The sequence below is a fragment of the Rhineura floridana genome, chromosome 7, assembly GCF_030035675.1.
Source record: "Rhineura floridana isolate rRhiFlo1 chromosome 7, rRhiFlo1.hap2, whole genome shotgun sequence".
Taxonomy (NCBI): domain Eukaryota; kingdom Metazoa; phylum Chordata; class Lepidosauria; order Squamata; family Rhineuridae; genus Rhineura; species Rhineura floridana.
The window spans coordinates 97,216,138-97,235,566 of record NC_084486.1 but is presented as its reverse complement, the minus strand read 5'-3'; the positions used below and the strand labels follow the sequence as shown (position 1 = coordinate 97,235,566).

Here is a 19,429-nt window from a genome sequence, read left to right as displayed (position 1 = left end):
TAATGTCATTTTACATATTTCAAAAGAAAATCCTGACAGATTACATGCCATAACGTGATACCTTCCTATTTCATTGCTCCTGTCTCTGGACAGTCAAAATATAGAGTGACAACATCTGTAGAAATGTAGCCTACTGTCAACCACCAATTACTTCAAATGTCTTAAGCATTGGTGGATGGGTGCACAAATACGTATTACCTTATGAATGGCTGGGCAAAACCTCTTCCCTGCCCTTAGTGACCCCAGCAACTAAGAATCAAAGCATCAAAGTGTCTCAGCACAGATTTTGCTTCTTGTCACACTAGATTGACAGAGAAAGTTGGAAACTGGCTTTTTATAGATTAAATAATGGCAAACCAGCACAACACCTCATTTGCATATTCTATCCAAATACAACATGGCCATGTTTTCCATGAATATGGTAGATGTCACACCACTGAAGATGGCAGATACCTACTGAGTTCTTCTGGCAAATTTGAGTGCAGCAACATGAGTATTGTAATTTCTGGTGCTTTCTGCAGGCATCTCTTTATTATATTGCATCTTAAATACAACACCAGCTGTGTTACACAAGGGCAGTTATCAGCTCATGATGGGAAAGCGCGACTTGAACAGCAAGTGAATGGCAGGACAGTTAAAGAAATACTACCACCACTTGAAAGTTTTTAGCCTTTTACACTTCAGTACTTACACACAGTTTCGTGCAGCCAAGTCTTTGTGAATGACCTCTCTTCGGGACAAGTAGCTCATTCCACAAGCAATCTGAATAGCCATATGTACAAGATCTTGTTGTGAAATTGCCTATAGAAATAGAAATAGTTATCATTATAAGCTTCCCTGAAGTAAAAAGGTGGAATTATAAATATTTTAAATAAGCACGCTTGAATAAATGTTCATAATTTATTCATTATTTGCCACCTGTCAGAGGTGCCAATCTTCTTATTGTCAATTTTCACTTAAAAATTGGGATCCAAAGTTATTGTTCTTCCAATACAATGAAAGCTGCCAGTGCTTGTCCAAAAGATCACAAGCAACATTGGGGACCCCAAATCTAACGTGATGAAAACTGCAGTCAACAAAATTTCTGCTCTATTCTGTACTACCATTTCAGTGAGAGGAGAGACCAGAACTATTTGTTAGGAGCAAATCACTGTGATTCTCTCAGTCCTAGCTTTGGCAAGGCATAGAAGTTTGATTACATGTGCTGAGATATGTAATTCAGTATTCTGAGATACAAGTGTATGTTCACAAGCACATATTGTGAAACTTCCTGATAGATGGCATCTACTGTGTTACAGGCCTCTTGTGATGGAATTAGTTTTCATAGCAAGATATACTTGCGGCCCTCTGGAGAACGGTGTGGTCCCTGAAAACACAAATGTAGGTTTTCCTTATCTGGGAAACCTGAGATATTAAGACAATGTTGAGAAGATGCCTTAGCAAGACAGGAAAAATTGGGGTGGCACCCGTTGTTTCAGCCTTGTCCTTGTTATTACACTACTATCCTATGTTAGAATTTAAGAAACATTATGCATTTAAGCAGAGAACACTAAAACAAATTGTTTTTAATGGACTGTTACTATATTTGCTTCCCATGGCTCTACTGCAGCTTTCACCAACCTGGTGCCCTCCAGATGTTTTGGACTACAACTCCCATCATGGCTGCGGTCAGCAGCAACTAACTAGTTGGCAAAGGCTGTTCTATTGCATAATGAATTCTTCACACCTATTCAGCCCTTGCAAATTCACTACGGTCATGACAGATTGAATTTTTATTAAATTCACTAATAGGCAAAAAAAAACCTTGCAGTTTAAGAACGGACCTATAGCCAACAGATATTTTTTATCAAACTTTAAAAAGCCCTATTTCCCCTCGCAGAGCTACAATCACCAGAAATCTCTGGGAAGAGGGGTTGACTGTTAAACCACTCTGGCCACTGGAGCTCTGTCAGGGGAAAGGGAGTTTCCAAATAACTCTCAGCACCCTTCACAAACTACACTTCCCAGGATTCTTTGGGGAATAAACGTCTTGTGCGGGTGCAGCCCCGATTTGCCAAGGCAATCAGTCTGGCTTGTAGAACACTGACAGTTGGTTCTTACTTGGCATGTCTGTGCTATCACAGACCCCAATATTAATTTTCTTAATTAAAAACCAGCCATGCATTTTTTAAACCTTTAAACTGCAAAAAATGAAGGTCAGAGCATGGGACAAGGTCAGTAATAGGATTCCAGGTATTCTGTGAACATGGCTGATTTTTACTTAATTTCAACAAATTATGAGACCACTGACACAAAACAGGGATCTGGATTATTGTACTTGTGTTGCAGACTTTAAAGTGATTCTCTCCGAGTGTTCTGTGCATCGGCAAGAAAGCTTAGAAACACTTGCTTAACAACACTCTGAGTTTAGGACTATAAATTTTGTAAGATTTTGTTCTGCAATGAGCTTATGGGAAGCTGTGGCATAGGGGGTATTTTCAATTTAACATGACGGAATGCAAAAAAGCCATGCTGGCTATAGTATACAGCCACTCTCTTGGCTGTATAATCTAAACTGGTCAACCAATTTATATCCTAGATTAGCCAGTTCTTACCTGTGGATTGTTAGCTTCTACCAGTTTGCACTGTCGCAAAAACAGTTTGAGATTCCCCCAGTTCATATAAGGCAAAAGCACCATGGGTTTTTCTCCTTCCTCTATACAAACATGAGTGATGGGGAGCAGATTTCTGAAAAATATATGTAATTCTCATTTGTTGTGGTGGTGGTGATACCATTAGTTGTTCAACCAAAACTCCCATGCCCAAACACGTTTCTATTGTGCAATTACCACCATATATCCCATTTCCTTGATTCAACCTTTGCTCTTAAAGCCAAGCATGTACAATAGTATAGCAAAATGGTAGTATATTTTCCTCTTTTTTCTCTAAATCTCTATCCAACAGTTTTAGTTGCTTGATTCCTAACACTATGAATACCCATGGATAGCCTGGAAAAAAAGTCAGGAAAAAAACCCAATTTTTTAAAAAATTGTTAAAATATTTAACAACGAATTTTAACCATGAATCAAGGGACTTCATGTTCAAACTACAGGATCAGTATGCCATCTCTCTAGTTCTTTTTCTAAATATTTACGAGGAAAATTAAAAACTGTATGCTTTTGGTCTGAGAAAGACATTGTGCCACGAAGTGTAGCAGATTTATGGGTATTCTCTTCTCTACATCAGCTGCCTGATGGTGTCAGAATAGTTCAGCATTAACACATTTTGTTGTTGTTATGTGCCTTCAAGTCGATTACGTCTTATGGTGACCCTATGAATCAGTGACCTCCAAGAGCATCTGTCGTGAACCACCCTGTTCAGATCTTTAAGTTCAGGACTGTGGCTTCATTTATGGAATCAATCCATCTCTTGTTTGGCCTTCTTCTTTTTCTACTCCCTTCTGTTTTCCCCAGCATTATTGTCTTTTCTACTGAATCATGTCTTCTCATGATGTGTCCAATGTAGGATAACATTAGTATTATCATTTTAGCTTCTAGTGATAATTAATCCCTACCAATGTTGCTTTATAAAATATATATATTAAAAACTTCACTTAATGGCCATTGATATCTACTACTGGAAGTGCCCCTCCCGCAACTGAAGCCTGGCTGAAATATATGAAAATGGAATCAGAACTCTTAACAGTCCAACCTTCCCCCTTTTGTGGGTCTTGGCTTACTCCATGCTGCCAGTATGGCCTTTATGAGAAACTTCATATCCCAAGTTTTGACTACTTGGCGGAAAAATGTCCCATTTTCAGACTTTCCTAATTATCATGGTTCCTTCAAATGGATGATATTTCAGCTTTCAGGGTGACCTGAAAGTACTGTAATTATTTGGGGTACATGGCGACACTTGTTTTGCAAGACTTACAAATGTAACCCTTTCAGATGCTTCTAGTAAACAGGCGCCTTGAATTACATATGCATCAAATTTCAGCTTCTTAGTTGATGTGGGAGCAACCTAACCATTTCTGGCTATACTTCTAAATTCTTCATTTCATATATCCATTTTTATTTTTAATAATTGCGGGGTCAAGGCTGTAGCTCAGCCACAAGTACTCTGGCAATTTTAGTATGATTCTGAGAGTGGTAAGTCACTTACTTAACTGGGTAAGCAGGCAGTAATGGTTTCTTGACATGAACAGAGGCTTTATAGCCTTTGGCTTCCTGCTATAATTCAAGGATGAACATAGTGTGGCCATTTGGCAGGATCCATTGCCTACCTTGGCCACTAGAGTTGAGGTATTTTGTTTGCCCTATTCCTGAGGGTGTAACAGTTTGGCATACATCATGCTGCAGCAGTGCTGCCCCTAGTAAAGTTGCAATAGAAAGGGAGGGTGTCTTCCACTATAGAGGTGGTAGGAGACTGGCATAGTGCATCCCTGCCAGAAGACCACCCACCCACCCACTTTGGTTTGCCTGACAAAAGTAACTGGCAAATAGTTGGCTCCCACTGAGAAGAATTTTTTTTTCTGGTTGGTCCTACCAGAGAAGGAAAGAGGTTAAACTATAGCACAAATGGACTAGATTGTAATGGTCTCTGGGTAACATTAAAAACTGGCAGAACTAAAACAGAGCTGTTTGTTGGCATCCAAAGGCAGTGCAGACTAAATCCAATGGCGAGGAGGGATAAGAAAGCATATTTTTTCTTGTCTTTTTTAACCTTTTGTTGGTTTTGACAGCAGAGTCCCCTAGCCTAAAAGTCCAGGCTAATTGCTCCTTTTGTAAGAAGGCTCAGCCAAGAACTGGAAGGAAATTCCATCCCATTTGGGGTTTTAAGCTGGCTCCAACTTTTGAACAGGAGAAGGAAAGTTTCCTGCCTACTGTCCTACCATTAAATGAGAAGACTGTCTTAAAACAAGATATCCTTTTAAAATGGAGAGGCATGTAAGCATTCAGTCATGCATCTACAATGTGAAGTGCTATAATACAGCAACAAATACATCATGTGGATCTGCTGATCACGTAGTTCAATCCTTTGAAGGTGAGGCCCAAGTCTACTATTTATTTATATTCAATGGACAATCTTGGGCACACACAAGATAAAAAACATTAAAGTTGGCAAGTATATTTTCTCCTTATGAGCTCTCTGATATATTCATAATGTAACAGTAAACTCTTAAATTCACTCAGCTACATTCGAGAGTACCTAGATATCTTGACATTTATGGAAGAGCAGCACAACATTTTTCAAGATTAGGCTGCATCTCCCAGGTTGCAATCCTATACACACTTACTTGGAAACAAGTAACACTGAAACTCATCAATCTGAGTAGAGTAGGAGTGTCCCATCTAGCGCTGCACTGACCAGGCCCTGATCTGCTTGGCTTCAGTAAGGTAACTGCACTCTAGACCACACCCTGGGACATGTAATGTAAGAGCAGCTTGCTAGATCAGAATGCCATCTAGCGTAGTATCCTGCTTCTCACATTGGTCAACAAGATGCTTCCCGGAATCCTATAAGCAGGATATGAAGGAAATAGCCCTCTCCTGCTATTGCTTTCCAGTAACTGGAGTTCGGTGACATGCTGCCTCTGAACTTGGGAGGTGTCATTATAGCCGGCATAACTAGCAGTCACGACAAACATATCCTCCATAAATTTGACTAATCTTCTTTTAAAGTCAGCTAAGCTAGTGGTCGTGGTCATCATCACATTTTGTGACAATAAATTCTGCAGTAAACAGGGGTGTAGCTGTCCAGGCTCTCAGGGGATCTTGGACCCCTTACTTTTTTGGGAGCAGCAGGGTCCCTATATCTCCAGTGTCCTACGGGCCAATCAGCATGAAAAGGGAGTATGTTAGCCACTAAAGAGAACCTGCTAACATGCTTCCTCGTCCTTTCTTGCTGATTGAAGCCAATCACAGTGAAAGGCGGTAAATGAGCAACTGAGAAGATTCTTCTCAGTAGCTAACACACTCCCCTTTCATGCTGATTGGCTCCTAGGGACTTCTGTTGTTGTGGAAGAAGGCATGCCTGAGAAGGACTGAGGAGGATGGAGATGGCAGCAAGCAAGTCAGTGAGTGGGGGAGCATGGCTGTTGTGGGGAGGTAGAATGACTATCATGAAGGGACCCTGCACTTCTGGGTTTGCCACTACACTACTGGCAGCAAATTATGTACTGTGTGAAGCAATGTCTTTTGTTGGTCCTAAATTTATTGTCAGTTTCTGAACACTGAACATAAACTGGTATCATACCGTTTATGACACCGTATTTTCTCATATTTAGTTGAGAAAAAGAGACTTCTCTCAAAAAGTAATAAAGACCCCCACATATTTTAACCATCTCTCACAGGAAAGGTTCTCCAACCTCTTGGTCATTTTGGTTGTTGTTTCCTGCATTTTCTCCAACTCTGTGATAGCTTTTTTTTTTAAAAGATGAGGCAACCAGAACTGTGCAATGTATTCCAAAGGCATTTGAACTTTAGATGTCTATATAAGAGCATTATGATACATGCCCCTGGACCAGACTGTCTTGCAGGAAGTCAAGAATTGTGCGGATGTGGCATTCTGCAATAGGTAACTGTTTGTGCCTACACCACCTGTTGAACTCCTTCCAGATGAGGTCATAAATTGTCTGAGTGGATGGTTTGCGAGATGCCAGAATGGCGGAGACAACCCTCTCAAACAGCAACTCTTCACTTAGCCACTGCCACTCAGCCTCCAGGTGTGAAGCTGGAGCCACTCTGGATCTGGGTAAAGGACAGGGCCTTGTGAAAGGAGATCAAGTCCAGTGGGAAGGCGCCATGGAGGACTGGAGCTGAGGTCCATGAGGTTGGAGAACCACAGTCTCCGTGGCCAGTGTGTAGCCACCACTATCACCTGGGCCTGGAGAACTCGGATTCTGCGGAGCAGTCTGGACAGTAGAGGTAGAGGCGGGAAGGCCTATAGAAGTCCCCGAGGCCAGGGGGCTCCGGGTGTCTATGTCCTCGGCAGATGGATCCCAGTTTTGTGCCATGAACTGGGCATTCACTGATGAGGCAAACCCCCTACTTCCGAGTGATCTCTAGGAACACATCCCAGTGAAGGGCCCACTCTACCTGGTGGACTTGTTCCCAGCTCAGCCAATCGGCTTGTGTGTTAAGGATCCCCTACACATGTATGGCCCATACAGATGCCACGTGCCTTTCCATCCACTGGAACAGCAAGTTGGTCTCCTCCTGAAGAAGGCCAGATTTTGTGTCCCCTTGTTTGTACACATGTGCTTTGACAGAGATGTCGGTGCGTACTAGCACATGTAAGATGTAGGAACTCCTGGAGTACTGGTTGGACTGCTCTGAGTTGCAACCAGTTGATTGACTGGCACTGCTCCTGTACTGACCACTTCCCCTGTGCGATACTGGAGCAACAGGTCGCTCCCCAACCATATAGGCTCATGTCCGTGTTGACTATCAAGACTGTTGAGGCTCTGAGGGAAAGGCCTTTCTCCAGATGAAACAAATGTCCCCGCCACTGGAGAGATTCCTGCACATGCCTCAGGAGGGTGATGTGCCAGTTCTGGCGTGAAGTGATCTGGTCCTGATATGGAAGCAGCAGCCACTACAGGGCTCGAGTGGAAGCACTGAGTCAATGGCTGCTATCATGGAGCCCTGCAGTCAAGCCAGTTCCATCAGAGGAGCCTGTCCGTCTTGCAGGCACGTGTGCAACTGGCATGGAAGTTTGTCCGTGTGTTCGGTGGACAGGAAGAGCTTGCTCTGAGCTGTGTCGATGACCACTCCCAGATCCTGAAGGCGCTGGGTGGGGATCAGATGGCTCTTGTCCCTGTTGATGATGAAGCAATGGTTCTCCAGGCAGCGGATGGTCATCTCAACATCCCATTGTGCCACTGTTGCTGAGGAGGCCCTCACCAGTAGGTTGTCCAGGTAAGGGTATATGTGTACTCGCTGAATGTGAAGGTATGCCACTCCTGCTACCATGATTTTGGTGAACACCCGCAGGGCCGAGGTGAGGCCGAAAGGGCATGGCCCTGTATTGGTACTGGTGGTGGCCGTGCACCAAGTGGAGGAAATGTCTGTGCTGCTGGAGAATGGGACATGCAGGTACGCCTCTGTGAGATCTATAGATCCCAGGAAGTCCCCTGGTTGAATGGCTTCTGCAGCAGACCGTCTTGAACTTCTTTGTCCACAGGAAGCGGTTCAGGAACTTTAAATCCAAGATGGCATGCTATCACCATTGCATTTGAGGACTCTAAAGAACACAGAGATTACTGAGGACCACTGATGCTCTGGCATGCGTTCTATGGTGCCTATCTCAAGGAGCTGAGAAATGGTGTCCAGGGTTCTCTGCAGCTTCTCTGGCTGATACAATGGACAAGGTAGCTGCCATCTGTGCTGCGGCATGGTGGCAAACTCTAGGGAGTAGCTGGACTGGATGGTGCTCAGTATCCACTTGTCTGAGGTGGAGGCCACCTAGGCATGTGCAAAAAATTGAAGCGTGCCCCCCACCTGGGACATCCTGATGTCATGCTTGGCTTGGCACTGGGGCTTGGGGTTTTGACAATGTTTGTTGCCTCCCCCCCACTGGAGGAGGGTGCAGGTCAGGTGCACTGGCGGGAAGAATTCCAGGGCCCATGGAACTGGCAAGTAGTTCTGTAGGTAGTTGGATAGCCTCTGGGGTGAAAGGGATGTGAAGTCTTCTTATGGGACTTGCCATCCTTCCTAGGAGAGGAAGGGAGAGCCTTCTTTTTATCCTTGGTCTCCACCAGGTGGCACTCTAGAGACTTGCCAAAGAGTTAACCATCTGAGTAAGGCAGAGCTGCAAGACTGGCTTTGGAGTGATGGTCCACCTCCCACTATTTCAGCCAGATGCTGTGTCTTACTACCACTCCATATCCAAGTGCTCGTGTTAAGTATTGCAGACTATCCAAGGAGATGTCCCCAAGAATTCAATTGTTTTTGCCAATTTGTGCAGCCCCTCCCTGATGTGCCGGGCATCTGTAGGCACTTCTGTCAGCAGCGCTTTAGCCCACTTGACCGCAGTCCGTGCCAGGAAAGAGATGGCTGCCAAAGCTCTCATTGCCAATGGAGATGCTTTGCATGCATGTTTTAAGATAGCCTCACTACACCTGTCACTTTGGTCTGAAAGGGTATCTGCTCCTTCTTTGGGGACAGCTGTCTTGGCCCCGAAGGCAGATACTTGTCAATGGCAGGGACTTGAAAGGTCACCATGGTTGTGGCAGGAAGTCCATATAGCTTTTTGGACAGGGCATGGGGTTGGCTGGATGATCCCATTCTTGTTTAACAATGTCCTTGAAGAACTTTAGGAAGAGAATGACCACCTCCTGATCCCCTGATCTGGGGAAGATGTCTGAAAATCCCTGTTCCCCTTCCTCTAGTTCCCCCTCCTGAGGAGTTTCCTTAGGAGGGTCTAGCTAAAAGCAGGCCATAGCCTTAGAAATCAAAATAGGAGAGGAGGCAGGAGAATACAGTATCTTACGCACCAGGGATGGCATAGGGGAATCCTCCCAAGAGCTCCCCCTCTGAGTCTGATGCAGCAGATGACGGGGGGACCGTCCCCCCAGGAGTCTGAGCTAAGGGAAAGGCAGTCAGGCTGGAACCTGAAACTTGTTACCTCCCCTGGAAGGAGTCCCTTCTTTTGCTCTTCCCCCTTCCTCTCTCAGGGCTTGCATCCAGGGAGGAGAGGGAGGAGGAAGAGGAGAAGTAATCATGGCAGCAGGCTCTGGAGTGCTTGGGAGTCTTTTTTCCTCTGCACACGGGCCCAACGCTTGGCTAAGGAACCCCCCCCATCATGGCCTTAAGCCAGGCCAGCATGGCTGACAAGTAAAGGGCTTTTTCCCTGCAGGAGTCACGTCTGCATCCTCCCCTCGCCCCGGGTGATTAGAAGGGAGCTGAGAAAACAAAACTATTTCAGGCTGGGAGTCTAGGATGGTGCCTGCCACTGAAGCAAGGGTGGCTAGGGGATTGCTTAACTGAGAAGTAGATCCCCCACCCCGGGACTCGTCTTTCTCGGCTGAGGCACTAGACGGGCTGTCTCTCCACCCAGGCATAGCTAAAATCCCAGCCAAAAAGGGGAGAGGCTGGAGGCTAGAGCTGGCGATGCCCCCCCATAAGAAAAAATTAAAAGCTTTACCTGGAAATGAGGCGGCAAGGCAACAAATTGCACATCACAGAGGCCTGTTGCCAAGGGGGGTTTCTAACTCAGCAAAAGCCTTGGAGAGCGAGGGACGAATTCCTGCTCTTCCCAGGCTCTGCAGCGGCAATGCTCCTGAAAAGCTTTCCTCTTCTTAGCACCACAGAAGAGTGTTCCGATTAAGGGCAGCAGGGGGAGGCATGAGACAAATCCCAGCCTCCACCACACCCCAGAGCTTCCTGAGCCTCTTCAGAAAACAATCCCTCTCTTTTCCCCTCAAATCTGCCTATTCACTTAGGGTGGGAGGTGAAAGAAGAGAGAGGCAGAAGTCTGTGTGCTGCAACAGCAGCTGATGAAGATAAAACTCTCTGAGAATAGCAGAGGAAATAATTCAACTGTTCCCAAATCCCTTATGGGGACCCAGGAGGAATACGTTGACTCTGTTGCTTGCTGAAGGCAGAGTCCAGACCTGGAGACCTGGACATTTCCTCCCCCTTCCGGCCGACCACCAACTGAACATTTTTTATAGTGCTGACTCTGCCTCCAGGAGGAGTTAACCCATTCCTGTCTGCTCCACTTCTCCACTGACTGAGACCCACTGAACTTCCAAACACAAATCATTTTTAAAGTAAAAATGCTGACCTGTGATGAAGACCTCTGAGTTTACAGCTTTCTGTCAACATCATTGTCACTTGAACTTCTGAGGCTTGATCTAAAAAGCCAAACATTTGTTAAAAGCATTTTTGCATGGGCACAAATAGCACTCTCTCTCTCACGCACACAGAATCCTCAAACAGTAAAATCACATACTAAAATATTTAAAATGCTCTTGATGAACAGGTAAAGTATGCACTGGTAAAGTATGCACTATTATGTAAATATCCTTAACTCCTCAGAAATGCACTATTTGAGCTGGAGCCAGACTAAGTTAATTGCATTAAAATTCCATTCAAATCAACGGGATTTAAGTTTGGCATTGCTAGTTTATCCCACTGATTTCAATAGGGGCCAAATATGAGTAATCCTTTATATTTATTCCTTTTATTTTGATTACTCAATGGGGTGGCCTGTATAAACAATCCGCCAGTTATTTATAATCGATTGGACAGTATAAGCCAACCATTAACTAGGTAGTATGACACTCCCAAGAACAAGTACTGGCTTAATTTATCATTTTAAGGGTGATTTTACATGGAAACTTTCTGGAACAAGCACACCTCACAGTACCCACACCTTTCCTGTCTAAATGGCTGACAAACTGAACAACAGGTTGTACATGAGAGTATTACAATGCAGTGGAGAAAGTGGTGTTTGTATAAGAAATGTGATACATCACACTGTTTCCCCTCAGTTTCCTACATTACTAGTTATGTCCAAACACACAAAACTAGGAATAAGGGCAGCTATCAGAATGTTGTACCCTAAGTGGCCAGGGCTTCCCTAGGGAGCAGGATGTCTGCTTTATATATGGGAGAGTTTGAGGTGTCAATTTTGGAGCACCATTAAGTGTGTCTGTGGGGGGGAGAGACTGTGAAATTACACTGAAAAATAAAATAGTAAAAAGTAAATATTCCACTCTTGGTTATTAAAGGTTTCAATAAAATGACTAAAATATTTCAAATATCGTGTTAAAAATAAAGTAGTAAAAAGGAAAGTAACATAGATCTAAAATGTCAAACAAATGTGTTGGATTTATGTAGGTCCCATAAGTGCTATGTAGACACACAAAAGATGCACCCCTGGCTAAAGTTCCTGTGGATTGTTGTAACTAAGTGATGCCTTTTAGATGATGTTGAACTACAAATCCCATCAGTCCCAGCTAGCATGGCCAATGGTCAGGGATGATGGAAGTTGTAGTCCACCCGTGATCTACAGTATATTTATATAATAGATATCAAATTAGATATGCAGTGATAAATGTGTCTAAAAAACAGATATTATTTTACACTGGATGTTTGGCTATATTTCATGTCAGCACAAGTTATTACTCACTAAATAACATCTACATTCTGATATAATTAATCTTTACATACAGGCAATACAATACATTCAGTCAACTTTATATACACATCTTAATTTCTTGCCTCACAAAAATGTATGTGGAGCATATAAAACAGTTAATTCCAATTGCACCAAATGTACATAGTAGTATTTATGGCACAAACACGCAGCAAATTATTTCCTACAGCCTTGTTGTTTCTATGGCAAGTGTCACTGGGTTGTAGAAGCTGTTCTCTTTTCTGTAGCAAATCCCGATTAGGATTTTCTCAATATGGAACAATGTGCTGTGGATACTACAACCCCTTAAAAACAGGGACGGGTAACCTCAGGCCTGGGGGGGTCAAATTCAGCCCTCCAGGCATTGCTATCTGGCCCTCAGGACTCTCCCGAGGTACACCCCTCATTCGCCCTACTTTGCACCACAAGCAACTTTCCTGGCTGAAATGTGTCCTTGAACTCCAATGTCTTGTTTGCCTGGACGGATAAAGGACAAAAGGGTATGTGTGTGAGAGTGTGCGTAGAAATGAGCCCAGCGGAGCTCTTCAGAATTGTCCGGGGACTATTACACGCTGGCCCCAAGGACATGGTAGATCCATCTGAGGCCCGCTGTAATGAATTTGCTAGGCACTTCCAGGATAAAATCTTTAGCACCCACCAGGACTTAGACTCCAGTGTTATAGCAGGTGAATCAAGCGGGGTATCCAGACCACAGCCTTGTCCCGATTTCTCGGATGAGTTTCAGTTGGTACAGCTTGAGGACATTGACAAGGTGCTTGGACAGGTTCGTGCAACCACTTCTGTGCTGGATCCTTGCCCTTCTTGGCTAATAAAAGCTAGCAGGGATGGAACAGCCGGCTGGGCCAGGGAAGTGATTAATGCCTCTCTGCGAGAGGGGGTGGTCCCTGGCTGCCTGAAAGAGGCAGTAGTGAGACCACTCCTGAAGAGACCCTCCCTGGACCCAGAAAATCTTAATTACAGGCCGGTGGCAAATGTTCCATTCCTGGGCAAGGTCCTGGAACGAGTGGTGGCAGGCCAGCTCCAGACACACTTGGATGAGACCAATTATCTGGATCCATTTCAGTCAGGTTTCAGGCCTGGTTTTGGCATGGAAACAGCCTTGGTCGCCCTGTATAATGACCTCTGTCAGGAGAGAGACAGGGGGAGTGTGACTCTGTTGGCTTTCGATACCATCGACCATGGTATCCTTCTGGGACGACTGGTTGAGTTGGAAGTGGGAGGGACTGCACTGTGGTGGTTCCACTCCTACTTGGCAGGTCGCCTCCAGAAGGTGGTGCTTGGGGAGCATTGCTCGGCACCCTGGACTCTCCAGTATGGAGTTCCGCAGGGGTCAGTTCTGTCCCCCATGCTGTTCAATATCTACATGAAACCGTTGGGTGCGGTCATCCGGAGCTTTGGAGTGCGCTGCCATCAGTATGCTGATGACACGCAGCTCTATTTCTCCTTTTCATCTTCTTCAGGTGAGGCTGTTAATGTGCTGAACCAGTGTCTGGCTGCGACAATGGACTGGGGCTAATAAACTGAGTCTCAATCCAGACAAGACTGAGATGCTGCTAGTGGGTGGTTCTTCTGACCGGATGGTGGATGTTCAACCAGTCCTGGATGGGGTTGCACTGCCCCTGAAGCAGCAGGTTCGTAGCTTAGGGCTTCTCCTAGAACCATCTGTCACTTGAGGCTCAGGTAGCCTCGGTGGCATGGAGTGCCTTCTACCAACTTCAGTTGGTGGCCCAGCTACGCCCCTATCTGGACAGGGATAACCTGGCTTCAGTTGTCCATGCTCTGGTAACCTCCAAGTTAGATTACTGCAATGAACTCTACGTGGGGCTGCCTTTGAAGACGGTTCGGAAACTGCAGCTTGGGCAAAATGCAGCAGTCAGATTGCTAACAGGGACCAGACAGTTCAAACATATAAAACCGATTCTGGCCCGCTTGCATTGGCTGCCTGTATGTTTCTGAGCTCGATTCAAAGTGCTGGTTTTAACCTATAAAGCCTTACATGGCTTGGGACCACAATACCGGATGGAACGCCTCTCCCAACATGAACCCACCCGTACACTACGCTCAACATCAAAGGCCCTCCTCCGGATACCTACTCCAAGGGAAGCTGGGAGGCTGGCAACAAGGGAGAGGGCCTTCTCAGTAGTGGCCCCCAAATTATGGAATGATTTTTTTGATGAAGTGCACCTGGCACCAACACTGTTATCTTTTTGGCGCCAGGTCAAGACTTTCCTCTTCTCCTAGGCATTTTAGCATGTGTTTTTAAATTGTTTTTTTTTTAAGTGTTTTTAAATTTGTGTATTTGTATATTTGTTTTTAATTGTTGTAAACCACCCAGAGAGCTTCAGCTATGGGGCAGTATACAAATGTAAATAATAATAATAATAATAATAATAAAAATAAAAATACTGCACTAAGGTAAAATTAATGTTTGTTGCTCCACCTCTGGTCCTGTCCACCACTGGCCTGTGGCTCTTGAAAGGCTATCCAGAAGGCCCGCGGTCTGAAAAATGTTCCTTACCCCTGCTGTAAAACCAAGGCTATGATGCTCCTTAAATAATTCAGCTTCTTGGGATTTGGAGCATCTAAAGGGTTCTTCTGTGCAAAATGTGCAACACTGGTGATTTGTACTAAACTAGTCTGCTGTCTACTTTTCTTCTGTTGAATATTCTTTAGACCAGACACTTTTCAGTCACAAATACTTGAACATTGCCAGGCTGATGTGCATTCAACTATATACAGAAATTTAAATCTTATCTTACAGAACAGTTCCAGAATTCTTACTGGGTTGGGTTCAAAGTTTTTGCTCCATGTATGAGAGGATTCCTTCGGTTCACCAGGGACCTCTTTCATGAGCCAAACTCTCATTTCATTCAGGAAGTGAAAACTTTGGATCCAATCCACTGTGTTTTCTTATCAATATTATTTCCTTGCTTGTTTCTTAGAAGTTCACCAGCCAAACAGATTATATAATTTTAACCCTCACCCAGAAGTGTAGAATGAACTTGTTATCCTGGCCTTTTACAGCTGAGATGTGTATTGTTAGGACCCACCCTATTTTGTGATTTTAGGTTGTTTTTAATTGTTTTAATGTTGCATTTTAAAATTGTTGTTACCCACCCTGGGACCTTTGGGTGAAGGCAGGTAATAAATGTTAATAATAACAATTACCTATCTCCAAACTGATTACATAACATTCTCGAGAATGGCTGCAACAACTTGCCTGTAACAGCTTCTTTATGATGACCTTCGTGGCCACCTTGAGAGTGATGTTCTGTTTGTTTTCACTGCTGAATGGTTATTTATCAGGGGGTGAAGTTGTGTAGTACCATGTATGTTATGATTATGTAGTTAGGAGTTGATGGAGAGATGGGAGGAGTATTCTGTAGATATGGCACATGAATCCATTAGTGCTTCAGAGATGGGCAGAGTATCTTACATGTGTATGCTTGATGGTGATTCTTTGTATGTGGGTTATTGTAATGTTGCTGAGTGCAAGTGGTTGATGTATGAGTGCTTGGTTGATAAGCGTGAGGTCATGAACAATGGTAGTATATGGAATGGATGGTGAGTAGTTGTATAGATGTATTATGTTTGTTATTTATATTATACTACCTTGCAATGCTCCTTTGACTTTTATATTGTGCTTATGTATATGGATAATGTTCATGTATTTTGCTTTGTAAATTAATTTGACATGATTTTTATCGTATCCTGCATATTCTACTGTAAACTGCTTTGAGATCTTTTAGATAGTAAGCAATCTATAATGGAATCAACATCATCTCCTCGATTAAGGCACATATGGAACCTTGCACATGCAGAACTTGTGTTCTGCCGCAGAGTCATGGCCCCTAAATCTTTACAGTGAACATAAGAAAGTAGCTGGCACTAAGGGAATCTCTCCTTCCTTGTCCTCTTCTGAGGGGACTGTGCAAGTTTCAGATGAAAAGGGACCAGTGGATCCTATCAACTAATCAGCAAAAATTGTTCACCCATTTTTTAAAATGCTCTCTTCTCAGGGCTATGTGCTCCACATTCCATTCTAAGCAAAATTAGCTACTGCCACTGCCACTTTTCACTTATCATTCAAGCTTATTTCTTTCCTGTGTCCCCTTTTTCTGCTGCTTTTATCACCTGTGTTGCAGAGCTGACCACCAACTAGAATCTGAGGTAGGTTTCCCCCAACAATGCATTTCCCTAAGACCCAATGGCAGTCACCCATCTCCCAAATATATATAAATGCACCTACCCAGTCCTTCTCTGCTTCAGGGGGACTCTCCATATTTGGTTTAAAAGATATATTTGAAATTCACACACTCAATTCAAAAACTTAAGCCAGAGATATGACATTTATTATGGGACTATCTGGTATTCTGCAACTGTGGAACAAGTTTTGCCCCAACACTAATTTTTCAATACATCTAAGAAAGGACTGCTTTCTAGAAGCATGACTATTCCACAACCTGCCTAAGACTGAATAAAATTAATGCTGAAAACCTACCTTTTACCGTTTTGACAAACACTTGCTTTTCTTTAGTAGGGTCTTTCTCTTCTATTAGAGTTCCATGGAAAATTCGCCCAAATGTGCCTGAGAATGAGAGCAATGGATGAAGAAAATGAGGTGAACAGAAATTTGCACACTTTCTATAACTCAATGGTGTAGGGAAATCAAGGGTAGCAGTGTACTATCCTCTTGTGAACAACATCCATAGCTTCTTTGTTGAGCATTTCAATCAATCATGCTGTAGCTGACACTTGAATCTCCATTTGACAATTTCTAACTTGGTGGAGTTCAAAGAGGGAGTGTCAGCATAAATGTTAGAAGTTTTAAATTTGAGTGGCACCCGCTTTTCCTAACGTTGTGGAATATTAGTCATATTTCCCACACATTCAGCTGCAATTATTTAGCTCATAACTTTTTAATATATACAAGTTTACATGACTGACCAGATGTTCAGGAAAAACAGAAAATGAGGTCCAGTTTTTCCTAGTTTGGTTTCATGCTACAAAGTTTTCAGCACAGTAAGACACATGGTCAGATTGAAGGGCTGCAAAGTTTGAGATACAGTGCCTTGCAAAAGTAATCATACCCATGACCAATGCTCTCATATTACTGAATTACAAATGGTACTGTAATTTTATTTATTTATTACACTTATACCCCGCCTTTCTTTCACCATGGAACCCAAGGCGGCATACATGTTCCCACGCAGTCTTCTATCTAGGCACTCACCAAACCCAAACCTGCTTAGCTTCTGCAAGGTGGTGGCCTCATGTGACTTCAGACCGCAGCCTGGGACCTTTGTTCCGATTTTGTTCTGTATGATATTGTATTTTGAAATGCTGAAACTGAAAATCAATTATTGTAAGGAGACATTGGTTTTATGTTGAGAAATGTTAGTAAGAAACATGAAAAACGGAAACATGCTGCTTGCATAAGTATTCAGCCCCTGTGCTGTGGAAGCTCCCAGTTTGCACAGATAAAAGAAATTGCCCTATTGAGGACACAATTACCTTACTGTTGGCCTCCACCTGTGAACCATTAAAGTTGCTGTCACACTGTCAGGATAAAAACCCCACTGTTGAAGGATCACTGGTCAGGCTGCGGATCTGAAGGAAAATGAAGACCAAAGAGCATTCTGCAGAAGTGAGAGATCATGTAATACAAATGCACAGATTAGGAAAAGGGTACAAAATAATATCCAAGTGTTTGACTATCCCAGTGAGCACAGTTGGATCAATAATCAGGAAGTGGAAGCTGCATCAACCACCCAGGCACTGCCAACAAAAAGTCATCCCTCAAAATGCGGTGCTCAAACGAGAAGGAGACTTGCAAGAGAAGCCACAGAGAGGCCAACAATCACTTTGAAGGAGCTACAGAGCTCAGTGGCTGGGAGTGATGGTGCACCACTCAACCATATCAAGAGCTCTGCATAACACTGACCTGTATGGTAGGGTGGCAAGAAAGAAGCCGTTACTCAAAAAGTACCATCTGAAAGCATGTCTGGAATTTGCCAGAAAGCAGGAGAGTGACCCAGGTGCAAGGTGGGAAAAGGTTTTGTGGTCAGATGAGACCAAGATAGAGCTTTCTGGCCAAAACTCAAAGCGCTATGTGTGGGGCAAATCTAACACTACCCATGCCTCAAGACACACCATCCCTACAGTGAAGTATGGTGGTGGCAGCATCATGCTGTGGGGATGCTTCTTATCAGCAGAGACTGGGCAACTTGTTAAAACTGAAGGAAGAATGGAAGGAGCAAAATACAGAAATACTGAAGAGAACCCGCTTCAGTCCACTAAAAAACTGAAGCTTGGGGAGAAATTCAGTTTTCAGCAGGACAATGATCCCAAGCACAAGGCCAAAGCAACATTGGAGCAGCTCAAGAACAAAAAGGTAAATGTCCTACAGCGGCCAAGTCAAAGACCTGATCTCAATCCCACTGAGAATCTGTGGCGCTCTTTGAAAATTGTGGTCCACAAGCAACGTTCAACCAACCTGAATGACCTGGAGCGAATCTGCCAAAAAGAATGGGCCAAAATCATTCCAACACTATGTACAAAGCTGGTACATAGCTACCGCAAAAGAAAGCTGTTGTTGCAGCGAAAGGTGGCTCTACCAAATATTAATGTGGAGGGGGGTTGAATACTTATGCAAGCAACATTTCAGTTTATGTTTCTTACAAACATTTCCCAACATAAAACCAATGTCACCTTGCAATAATTGATTTTGAGTTTCAGTGTTTCAAAATAAAATATCATACAGAATGAAATTACAATGTACCATTTGTAATTCAGTAATATGAGAGCATTGGTCAAGGGTCTGATTACTTTTGCAAGGAACTGTATGTTTGTGTATCTGAATTTCTCAAAAATGTTCCCTTTAGCCAAGCTGAATAAGAAACAATTAAATAATGCACACTTTTTAAAAATAGTGTGGATAAAATCAGTATGTATAAAATACAATCCTACAGTTCTGACCTCTTAAAAATGTAAACCGCCCAGACAGCTTCGGCTATGGGGCGGTATATAAATACAATAAGTAAATAAAATAAATAAATAAAACAAATGACTCGCTTATCAAACACACTGGCCCAGATCAGATATAATGACTGAACCATGGCTAGACACCACAAACTGGCTTCAGGCTCACATATTTCTTCCTACCATTGTACCACTGTGCATTCTGATTCGCTCAAACCTATACACTATCATTATGTCTGAATCAGGCAAGTACGGTTTAGGTAAACTAGGAAAAGAACAAGTGAATCTGTGTTCAAAAGTT

General features: G+C 43.5%; 1 protein-coding gene across 3 annotated transcripts in view; it reads right to left on the bottom strand.

The window, feature by feature from the left end:
• RYK (receptor like tyrosine kinase) overlaps nucleotides 1–19,429 on the bottom strand; it is a 74,007-nt gene that overhangs the window by 10,994 nt on the left and 43,584 nt on the right. For all 3 annotated transcript variants that reach the window (XM_061636600.1, XM_061636601.1, XM_061636602.1), the window contains 4 exons: nucleotides 16,649–16,735; nucleotides 10,771–10,840; nucleotides 2,595–2,727; nucleotides 692–801 (listed from right to left, as the gene is read on the bottom strand). In XM_061636600.1, the coding sequence (XP_061492584.1) occupies nucleotides 692–801; nucleotides 2,595–2,727; nucleotides 10,771–10,840; nucleotides 16,649–16,735 (400 nt within the window). The remainder of the gene's footprint in view (nucleotides 1–691; nucleotides 802–2,594; nucleotides 2,728–10,770; nucleotides 10,841–16,648; nucleotides 16,736–19,429) is intronic.